Here is an 11,682-nt window from a genome sequence, read left to right as displayed (position 1 = left end):
CCCAAAGCACAAATACAAGTCTGTTTTATTAAGATTAGTGTTATTAAGTATTTTTTTTTTTTTAAAAAGCTTTTGCTATAAAGTGTCTAGTGATCCTGTCAATCACTTATTATATGTTATATTATTCAGATCGTTGAAGTTTGATAGTTTTATAAATTTGGATTGCAACTTTAGGACAGTTAAGTGCCAGACTGAAGTGAAAAATGTGCACAGCTCATACATATAAATTAAATAACTGCACTTGACCATAAAAAGGTCAAATTTGTGCTTATTTTCCTAAATTGAGATATGACAGAAGATTGAGCTTTACTGAAGAAGTAACTGAGCATTCTTTAAGCCATAGGTTTCTGAGTTTATGCTTATTTCATAAAATTTGATGGCAGGTTGAGAATTTCAGTAGCAGTGTATAAAGTTGTGATATTGTAAGAAAATTAAATCTGGTTTGGTAGATGTTTTGCATTGCTGAAAAAACAGAGTAATTCTCTCATCAATTTTGAACGTCAAAGCTTCTTTATTGTAAGTGAGTCCCGAAATAATTAGTGCCTTTACTTCCTCCAACAAGTCACTGTTTGCTGTTGCAATTTTTGGGGGTAACAAAGAGAAGGCATACAGAGGCTTCTCACCACACAAGTATGACTAATGAGCTGGAGTTTGGTAGTTAGAGAAGGTTCTCCTACAGCAGGTGAAGAAGAGGAAGTTGATGATGATGAGGTCGACTCGTTGATTTCATGTCTCGAAAGGGAAGAACTCTCTTATGTTACAAAACTGTGTCTGAGCACAAAACACCAAAAAATGTCTGTTTTTCAGTGAGACAAATCCTACAGTGTGTGTACCTGTTTAGCTTGGTGTGTGTCTGCTGTGTTTGAAACTATGTGTCTGGATGTGTGCGTGTGTGCACCACTGGTACTACACACACTCCTTGCAGCCACATTCCACAGGTTTCTCCACGTCCTGCGTAAACGAGGTGCCGTCGTCGCATTCGAAGGTGAGCAGCCGGCGTCGCACCCTCAGAGGAGCGCAGCAGGAGGCGATGGTGATGTCCAGCTTTGCTGTCGCTTGGCAGCGACCTTGACACTCAACCCAGGAAAAAGGTTTTGACGTCTGGCAGAGGACGGTGCCGCGCTGCAGCCGGTGGTAATCCCTGACTGGCTCGCCTCGACAGGGGGACTCTGTGGGTGGTAGCACAGGCAGATGGATAAAAGAGGGTCCAACTGTGTTTCCATAAAGTAAAGATGAAAAATATTTGACCTTTTGCGTGATCAAACTTTTAAATTTGAACTTTTTCTTAAAGTGTGAGACACAAATAAAAACTGAAAAATGCAAAAAACTGAAGAGTGGCCAAACTAACAATTAACAGAAATCATTAAAATCATAAAAAATAAAGCCTTGCTTATAGTATAACTTTCTCTGCCATAAAAAATGTGCTGACTCAGCTTTTTGATGCCCTGGATTATTGATAAAATGATGCATTTTGCATTCAGAATTGTTGCAGAATAATGGACTGAATTTCAAAAATGCACAGAAAGTTAATTAGACAAATTCAAATAGCTTTGACAGACTTGCAGGCAATATTTAGTGACGCCAAGCGCTGTTAAATAAAAATGATGATGTTTTTAGTGTTTCATAGTGTTTAACTCGTCCATCCTTGATTAAAAAAAAGTCTGACTGCACAGAAGTCTACAGGAAAATGACTCATCCATTCCTTGATTTGTAGCCTAAACACAGTTTATGGTCTCAGATGGTAGTTTGACGTGTTAGTGATTACACTATGTTTTTCATTTTGTAAAGTACGATTCACAAAATGAGCCAAGAGTAACAATGGTAGAGAAATAGGTTATGCTTTGGACTGGGTCCACCTTGTAAGGGACATGTTGCTACCTGTCAGCATGCAGCATCCCTCAGTTTCTTTCTCCCCCAACTCTCTTGTCAGGTCCAGTTTCTAATGACCACAGTCTCTTGAGTTCTTTCCTAAAATAAGCTCTATAAAAAATATGTTCTATTGCAGATTTTTAGACTTTTAATTTGAAAGCTGGGAAATGTTATTTGTGAATCAGTATAATTGTCTTTAATTCTCATTTGAATACTTTATTATAAAGACTTTCTAATTTCTGTTGTGACATCCAAAATCTTTTTGACTATTTATTTTTCTCCATTATTTTTAACAGAGCAGCCGAGCAGACAGGCAAGCAAAGCGAGAGAGCAGGGGAAACAACATGCAGCAAAGGACCTGGGATAGTTCAGCATATGGGTGAATGCTCAGCCTGGTGAGCTATACCGGCCTTTTTATTTTGGAAGCACTTTGAGACTATGGCTGTCACATGAAATATATATAATGATAACTAAAAACTTAACTTTTAAAATATCAAGTAGAGTATAGTTTAATACCCATGTAATCATGATACAAGTTCTAAAGGCTGGCATTATTTTCTGCAATACATAAACCTCTCAGCACTCTCTAGTAATTTCAAATACCGACTGCTCATCCTGACTCACCTATATCACAGCTCTCTCCAGTGTACCCCTGCTCACAGATGCACCTTTCTCCATCCTCTGTCTTCTGACACTGGCCATGCAGACACTTCAGACCCCAGCATGAGCCCGCGGGCTCCTTCTGGAGGTTACACAGTGCACCGTAATATCCCTCCTCACAGTCGCAGCGGTATGTTTCTGCATCCAGCACCACGCACACACCCTTTACACACCTGGAATTAAAAGAAGCAGATGAGGAGAAGAATCAGTATTTAAGGATTTATAAATGCAAAAAACATTTTGAGTAATGAATGATGACATTTGGAAGCACACGTCCTGTACTAAGCACGTAACATGCCACGATAAGCACTGCTCACTTGCTGCCTTCACAGGGGTTGGCACCAGCCGCTAGAGTGACAACATCCACTCTAGTAAGACCTCCTGTTACTGGCTGGTCACAGTGTTGTCCTGTCCAACCTTGCTGGCAGTGGCACTGAGGGCCCTGTGAGAGAGAAGACATCTGTGCTTTACTCGTTTTCTACAAAAAGAAAAAACTGTGTACAAAGTTTGAAAACAAACTCCAGTTCTTTAATATACTATGTTCAGTTCAATTCAATTTTATTCATACAGAATCACATCAGAACCACAGTTGCCTCAAGGCCCTTTATATTGTAAGGTAGAGACCCTACAGTAACGCAGAGAAAACTCCAACGATCAAACAACCTCCTACAAACAAGGACTTGGCAACCATGGGAAGGAAAAACTCCCTTCACAGTTCAGGGAGGGGCAGCCGTCTGCAGCAACTCATTGGGGATAATGGGAGGAAGACAGGACAAATAAAAAACTGTGTATATAACTTAATGTATATTACCTCAGTAATAGCTTGAATACACCCAGAAGCACTGAGCTAACATTCATGCATTCAGGAAAACAGGACATTAAAAAAAGTGATCTGGAAACTAGAGCTAAATTAAATCATAATCACACTGTGACACTTTGACAACATCTTCATTAATTACACATTTGTCTCCTAAGTTATGTAAAAATATGCTTTAATTTAACATCCATTATTATGTTTGTAAGAGGTTTCACTGCTGACAGTGTGTTGCTACCTGTGGACCGTTGGGTTGGCAGATCCCATGCAGGCAGTAGAGTTTGCGACAGGCTTTACAGCCCGGCACCACCCCCAGCTTCATGTGGCTGCGGGTGAAGTCCTGCAGCTCGTGGTTGATATAAAGGTTCCTGATGCAGCCGTGGAAGCTTGATGTGTTGAGGGTCTGAGAGGAGAGACCCAGAGAGGCTGGCATCACTTCCTCAGGCATACCTGGACAGACAGAAAATCAATTGCTTATGTCAGAATATTCCACAAAACTGTGGCGCATGAATACAAAAGTTCATGCCTGAACTGAGGTATGAAGCCCTGCTCCTACCTCCCACATACAGACGGGCCTCCCCTGTTGCTGAACGACTTTCTCCCTGACTGTCCAGTGTTGTTGGCTCTCCTCCATCCACTGACAGGTTCACCATCCGATTAAAGGTCACCAACTCTAGCGTGTGGAAATGCCCATCGTTGACAGTCTCTGTGCTATTATGGAGGAGGTAACAACATTGCATTATGTTTTAGGCACTATGTAAAAACCTAACTGAGCGGAAGGACAGTGGAGCAGCTACGTCTTTTTGTCTTCTTCTGGCAGGTTCTCAGTGACTGTGTCCACTTTGATTTTTGCTGATATTATTCAAATGAATAACAACTTGTCTTTCTTTCTCTTTTAGATACTAATGATCAGTCTGCAACCTTTAATGCAGGAAGCTGGTGAACTAATGGACAGTGCCCTAAACTTAGCATTTGCCTTGTGGAAGTGGGGCCTGTCCCTGCTTTCACTGGCTGAGTAATTTCAAGACTTTTCCATTTGGATGTTCAAAAAGAGGAAAAGAGTTGTGTAATAATTTGTGCATATTAACCAAATCCAAAATCCACCCCTAAACCTTCCCTTAGATATTTTGTCTATCCCTAGATAGGTGACCCGGTGACTGTTAAGAGCTTTAAGAAGGCCATAAGAAGAAACTTTAGTGTCCTTTGATGTTTACCGAACAAATGACAGATTTAAAGCTGGGCATATTCCCCGTACACTGATGATGGCTAACATGCCAGTCAGTTTATAATGGCCAAGAAAGGTTGCTATCATGCAGTTGTCTTGTGTAATTGTATGTACAATTGTATGTATACCATATACAAAACTATCCAATTCAGTCCATCTTTATTTATAAAGCACTTTAAAATACCCAGCACAGGACCAAAGTGCTGTACAGTAAATAAGTTAAGAACAACAGAATAAAACAAAACAGTAGTCAATAAAACACATAATACATAGAAATTAAAACAGCCCTATTTTTAAAAAAAACAAACAAGATAAAACAGCATAGAATCAACTAAAACAACTAAAATAAAACTAAAACTGAAAACCAACATCTCACAAGGAGTCAAAGGCCAGGGTAAAGAGGTGGGTTTTCAGGAGTGACTTAAAAACATGCAGAGAAGAGGCCTGTCTTATCTCTAAACGCAGATCGTTCCACAGTTTTGGAGCTGCTACAGCAAAAGCACGATCTCCTCCAAGTTTACGCTCAGTCCTGGTTACAGCTGATCAGCTGACCTGAGGGAGCGGGTGGGTGTATAAGGCTGTAGCAGCTCAGAGAGATAAGATGGGGCTAGGCATGGAGAGCTTTAAAAGCAAATAAAAGAATTTTAAAATGATTCCTTAAAGAAATGGGCAGCCAGTGAAGTGAAGCTAAAATAGGGGAGATGTGCTCAAACTTTCGAGTGCCAGTTAAAAGACGACCTGTAGATGAGTGATGTATGAAGCACTGATCCCTATATAAAGTGCATTACAGTATTCCAGCTGAGTGCTAACAAAGGGGTGGATAACTGTCTCAAAGTGCTCAAAACTATCATGAACTAAAAGAGGCTGCATGTTTAAAACTTCATGCTTGGTGTTTTCAGCACAGCTTACGACCATGTCGTGTTATACAGAAGCATTCCAACCATCATTGCTTCTATCCAAATCATCCAGTTTAACTCAAGTGCTGTTAGACACTATCCCTATATCATTTTCTTTGTCTCTAATTTTAGTCACTTGTTACATTTTTTTCCAGTTTTGTCATCGCTCTTCTCTTCTCAAGTCTTTATCTGTTCATCTCTTTTTCACATCTTGGTCCCAAAGCCCTCTCGTCTGCAGCTGCACATCACACAGATATCCCCAAAGCATGTGTGTGCGGGTGTGCGAGAGGCTGCCAGCTGGCCGTGCCTCCTCCTTCTTAACACTGAACCATGCAAACATTTAAGCACTTGATACCTGATCAAGTGGACTCTCAACTATAAAGTGTCCTCTGGCTGAATCTGTGATTAAATCAGAAAACCCACAGCGCTGATGTCATGTGTCCACATTCCCAAATAAAGCAGGACTGTCTCTGAGCAACGACACAGACCTAACGAGCGCTGAGCGTGGTTGCTGAGCTACAGTGAGCTGAGAGGCTGATGAGGGCCAGACAGGAGTCCAGTGGATTATTCAGCTCAACAAACTCTCAGCTTTTGAACTTCTGATGATGAGAAGACATTAATCAACATGCAGCAGCTGGCTGGAATCAGATGGTTGAGTGTAATGTTAAACATGTTGAGCTGGTCAAATTCAGTTGGAAATCATGACCCTCACATGGTACAACTTCAATGCTTAGTCTAAATGTAGTGCACATTTACTTCCTGTCTTTAGGAGAAATGAAGTATTTGATTGTTTATTTTACTGCATTACAACGACTGAAACCCACATTATTTGACCTCTAAATTTAACAAATGTCTAGTTCCATTCTTCCTCCTTCTTACCAAGAGGGAGTCGTTTATATTTTTCATAACCATACCATGGTTATTCTTAGTTGTGCTTGATTGAATGCTTGATTTTCAGTAAAGTGTTATATCATTAGTGCAGGCTATGGTGTACCTTCACCACAGCATGAACCCAAGCTTGCACGTTCCCAGAAAATCAGAAGGACGACCCATCAGCCTGATAATAGTCTTCTTTGTCAAAATACACTGCAGAAACAGGGTATTTATTTCTGATTTCCTCTGCCTCGTTGTTGGTCTCCCTGTGTCACCAGATTTAATAAAACGCAGCTGGCTTTTAGCCTGTTGGATCAACTGGATATCTTCAAGGATACATTATTTGTAGTATAAAATTCTCTCTTTATGATTCATTTGAGAGTGTTTCTGTGGTTCAGCTACAAATGAGAGACTGTAATACAAAAGGGGGATTTTGTTAAAATAGATGGATATTTTAGAACACTGAGTCAAACTGTTCAACACAGTGTGGAGAATTCATAGTTATGATATGAAAAACCTTTAGGTAATGTGTTGCCAAGTTAACCAGCGTGCACCAGCCTGTGCAGTCACCTAATATCTTTTTGTACCTCAAGATGTGGCAGTGAGTCACTGTAAATTCCAGTCTTAACTTAGTCCAATATGAGAGGAAGTAGCTGTGCTTAGTAAACTGACTTTTCTATAGGCAGTCTATGATTCTGACCTCTTCTCACTCATGCTGAAGGAGTCAGTGAATTAAACTGCGACAACAAACAAAAGACCAGCTGAAGCTTTTGGCAGGACACTGTTGAAGAACAGGATGGAGACAAAAGCCTGCCAGCAAAGCACCTCTTTTCCCAATGCCCACCCCCTAGCCAGCTGCGTCAGGCAACACCAAGGCCTGCAGGCACGGTCTGTCCAACAAGCTGAAATCAAGTAGCATCTAGAAGATCATTATTCAGGTTGTTCACTGGATTATTTATATGCTGTAGCAAAGTTCAGCAATGGTAAATGCAAACACTGGTTACTCTATTGACCGTGCACCCATAGAAATGACAGACAGCCAAGTTAAAAAAACAAAAATGGCATCGCTTAAGATCCAGAACTGCTACTGAGCGCTAAATGAGGTATACTGCATATTGCAGCTTTAGAATAATGTGAAACTGTCTTTCAGTATGCCAGTTATACAGACATTTAATCTAATTTCAAGTTATACCCCTGATTACTACGGACATACTACAATATACTACTGATTTTGTTTCTGGAAATATTTTTGCAGTTGTGTTGTGAGAGGAAGCACTCTGAGATCAACTTCTGACACTGACAGAATATATTACCCTGATTTTCTAAATGTTTCCCTAATATGTCTATTTAAGCATATACATGATTTGATCCCTGCATCCACAGACGTGCTAGTCATGAGAATCAGAAGGACCACCCATCAGCCATGGATGATGGGTGGTCCTTCTGACCACTGTGTGTGTGTGTTTACCTGTAGATAGCAGTGGCAGGTTGGTTCCCTGGGTCATATGTGACCCTGACATGACCCTGATGGAGCTCCACAGCGATTGGCTCATTGTCCCCGTTATAGAGCAAGATACCATTTTCCTCTGCTGTTGACACCTGATGCACAGACATGCACAAAAACACACCAATAAAGGTCTCTGTGTGTTTGTGTGCCTGAACTTGCTGCTGCTGAAATTGATTTCTGACACTCTTCAGTGTCTGTCACCTAACACGTGCTCTCGCTAGGTGTGGACTTGTGAGCATGTTCTCACCTGTAGTGTGATGTTGGTTTGAGGCCAGTTTTTGACATCTTGAAGCTGAACATAAGAATCTCTGTCAACAAAATTGACACTGACCAGCTTCTCACAGTTCTGACCCTCAAAGCCTGGCAGGCACTGACACACTGCAGTCCCCAGCTTTTCCTCACAGAGGGCACCGTTCTGACACTGAGCAAGCTGGCAACGCAGCGGGGCAGGAAGGGCCACCTCACAAAACTCACCACTGAGGAGGAAAAAGAGGTCATAATAAAGGATATCAGACATGAAATACAAAGAAATGCAATGATCCCACTTCCTACCATGATAATCAAACCAGGGAAACTCATAGTACCCAGTTTCTTAGATTTGTATCTGCACAGTTCATTGTTTTTTAAGGTTGCCAGCACCTGTATCCCTGCGGACAAACACAACTGTAGCCGTCCAGATGGTCGACACACTGGGCTCCATTCTGACATCGATGATCCACACACTCATTATAATCAATACCGCAGTCTGGCCCCACCCAGCCTGGGATGCATACACACCTGGAACACAAACACACACAAATATGCATAAATACTAACTAAGAAATGGTGTAGGATTTGGTAAAGTCAATTGAGACATTAGAAAAAAATTACCTTTGTATATGTTTATCTGCATGTGTCCGTAATTTCTCTCTCATCTGGGATCCCAAACTTAGCCAAGTTGAGTAATTGTGTGTGTGTGTGTGTGTGTGTGTGTGTGTGTGTGTGTGTGTGTGTGTGTGTGTGTGTGTGTGTGTGTGTGTGTGTGTGTGCATTTTCACCTGGGGCCATTTGGAGTGCTGACGCAGGTGGATTGATGCTGACAGGGGTTTCTACCTGGAGAGCAAACGCCTTCCTCTTCTTCACACAACAGACCTAAAACAAGGGTTATAGGAAGCACTTTGTACACAAATCCTCAATATGTTACTGTGATGGATCAGCTATGCAGCATTTTTCCAGGTGAACAGTTTGTAAAATGTAATAAATATTCAGATGCTGGTTTTGTACCTGTGTAGTTTGGAGGGCACAAGCAGGTGTAGTTGCCAACTCCGTCGACACAGGTGGCGCCATTCTCACAACCATGGTCCTCACAATCGTCCACGTTCACCTCGCAAAAAGTTCCATGGAAACCAAAAGCACATGCGCAGCTTAAAAAAGAACAAAAGAAGAAACCTGACTATGAAGACGAAACATTTAGACAAATTCAAATATTTCCATGTGCTAAACGCATTAACATGCTAATATCAAACGTTTATTAGCATGGTATATATTTTAGCATGCTAATGTTCGAATCTTAGCATAATAGAAGGCTTGGTGTACATTATTAGAGTAGTCCTCAGAAAATCCATGTGTCTTTCTCTTTATTTAATTACTCTTCTCAAATATTAAAAATTATTCGTATAGAATTCATAAGCAGAATGCTGTGAAATCATCTAAGAGTGAAAAACTAAAGGAAATTAGTGTATTTGGACACATTATTGAAAGTGAAAAATAAAAATGAAATGTTGACTTTATTTTTTTCTAGAGGAAGGTTTTAATAATAATAATAATAATAACAACAACAACAACAACAACAACAACAACAACAACAATAATAATAATAATAATAATAGTGCAAGTAAAAGCAGGTAAGCATCTTGAGTAGAATGTTAATATAATAGCTACTTTCAGTTTGTTAATATGCTAACAAATAATAATCTTATTTATCAAAGAAACATCCATGTGAAAAAGAAAGTTTTCACAGTCCATCCTTACTCCTTCCCTAGGAATTAAGAGGGTAAGTACTGCTGCAGCCAGGTACTGGTAACCAAATGCACTCAAATCAAACTGTGCAAAAAATAAAATTTAAATTTTTCATTTATTTCACTTCACTTTTTTTTCTTTTGTTTTAAGAACGCTGGTTTATGAGACTTTGCCCAGGTGGGCTTCATTCTGCAACATGATGCCACATCTATCCACCAGACCAAATCTGTTGGTGGGGTTGGTGAAGATGTTTTTTCTGCTACTTTCACCAAAGTTTTGTTACCTGAATCCTCTGGTCTGCTCATCACTCAGGCAGGTTCCTCCATTGGTGCAGGGATTACTGACGCAGGCATCAACTGGAGTCTCACAGTGTTTGCCCTAAACACCACACACATGCAAACTGAATAGACAGCATATTTTTGACGAGCATAGACAAATATATCAGGCCAAGCTGAGTAACCGGATGGGATTATCAGAGACAGATGTGATCTCAAAACAATCACAGACTACACACGAACACATAAAATATTGGATCAGTGGCTTTAAACATCAGCTCTGTAAATATATTACTGTGGGACTGCCAGAGCTCATATTTTGATGATAAAGCTTAAGAAAACAATACAACTCAAACTCAAACTGCAACAAGCTTACACTCACACATAGTTGCATACCGTGAAGCCAGACTTGCAGACACAGGTGTACTGTTGTGTGTGGTGGACTTTGCAGATGCCTTGGTTCTGGCAGGGGGAAGACACACACGGACTACATTTGGCCTGAACGGATGACTCCACCGGACCTGATTTTACACAAACATACACAGGTCGGGTTTCAGCTGTGAAATCTATAAAATTCATTTTAGCACACATGTGAGACACACATGACAAGTACACAAATGTATCAATCACAGGCAATCCTAAATTTAGAAACAAAACATTTATGGTTTTATTTTTCTTTAATTTACATATATAATTACTTCTGTGTGCAATTTTTATTGGTTCCTGTGTGGGTTTTGTCCAGTTACTCCCACAGTCCAGTAAATGGATACATTTATTTATAATGAATTATTTTTGCTGTTAGATGAATCAGTCAGAATGAAAAACATGTATTTCTTTTTAAAGAAAAACATATATTATGTTGTGTCTGTTTTTTTTATATTTAAACTGCTGTCCTTTGGCAAAAGCCTGAGGAACATTTGTATTCTGGTGTGTTGGTTGACATGAGTCTGGTTTGAGATCACAGGCCAGAGTAGTCTGAAAAATGCCTGCAGCTGATTTATAGCAAGTTTTTAAGGGATTTGTTGATCATGTCAGTCACAAAGAGACTGAGCAAACAATACACATATGTGAGATACAGGGTTGGGTTGGACTGACTACATGATCATTGTGGAACGCTGCAAAAGTTCAGAAAAACTTGCAGAACAGGTTTGTGTTATGTGAAACCTGTTGGGATTATGAGGCTGTGACACAGTGGCTCATTGGGTTCAAAATAGACCCACTAACAGCTGTGACAGACGCATTAATAACCACTGTTTATTAATATAATACAAAAAAGAAAAAAGCCTATCTACTTTATTATTTTGGATACTCCTACTGTTGTGTGCAAGCATGACAAGTGACAAATTATTAAACCGTTGCTTGTTTGTACTCTTTACAGAAGTGACATTTCCTACTATGTGCAAGACTCGTAAGAAGTGAAATGAAAAATTGTTCCTGTGCTATGACAAGAGAAGCTCCATCCTGTTTGCAAAAGGCTTCACAGAAGGTGTGAGAAATAATTAATTAGAGTGAACCGCCACAATAAATTTTATAGTGCAATAGTATTTTAGAAATACATCATTTAA

The 11,682-nt window shown here is 40.0% G+C and overlaps 1 protein-coding gene across 1 annotated transcript in view; it reads right to left on the bottom strand.

The window, feature by feature from the left end:
* Nucleotides 1–505: 505 nt before the first annotated feature.
* Nucleotides 506–11,682, bottom strand: part of slit1b (slit homolog 1b (Drosophila)) — a 69,397-nt gene continuing 58,220 nt past the window's right edge. Inside the window, exons 27-38 of the mRNA XM_031733936.2 lie at nucleotides 10,514–10,638; nucleotides 10,126–10,220; nucleotides 9,108–9,247; nucleotides 8,882–8,975; nucleotides 8,484–8,621; nucleotides 8,092–8,320; nucleotides 7,806–7,936; nucleotides 3,900–4,054; nucleotides 3,582–3,793; nucleotides 2,847–2,971; nucleotides 2,494–2,702; nucleotides 506–1,169 (exon numbers count right to left, since the gene is read on the bottom strand). Of these exons, the coding sequence (XP_031589796.2) occupies nucleotides 907–1,169; nucleotides 2,494–2,702; nucleotides 2,847–2,971; nucleotides 3,582–3,793; nucleotides 3,900–4,054; nucleotides 7,806–7,936; nucleotides 8,092–8,320; nucleotides 8,484–8,621; nucleotides 8,882–8,975; nucleotides 9,108–9,247; nucleotides 10,126–10,220; nucleotides 10,514–10,638 (1,916 nt within the window). The 3' untranslated portion in view covers nucleotides 506–906. The remainder of the gene's footprint in view (nucleotides 1,170–2,493; nucleotides 2,703–2,846; nucleotides 2,972–3,581; nucleotides 3,794–3,899; nucleotides 4,055–7,805; nucleotides 7,937–8,091; nucleotides 8,321–8,483; nucleotides 8,622–8,881; nucleotides 8,976–9,107; nucleotides 9,248–10,125; nucleotides 10,221–10,513; nucleotides 10,639–11,682) is intronic.

The sequence above is a fragment of the Oreochromis aureus genome, linkage group 6, assembly GCF_013358895.1.
Source record: "Oreochromis aureus strain Israel breed Guangdong linkage group 6, ZZ_aureus, whole genome shotgun sequence".
NCBI lineage: Eukaryota > Metazoa > Chordata > Actinopteri > Cichliformes > Cichlidae > Oreochromis > Oreochromis aureus.
This window is presented reverse-complemented; position numbering and strand designations above follow the sequence as displayed.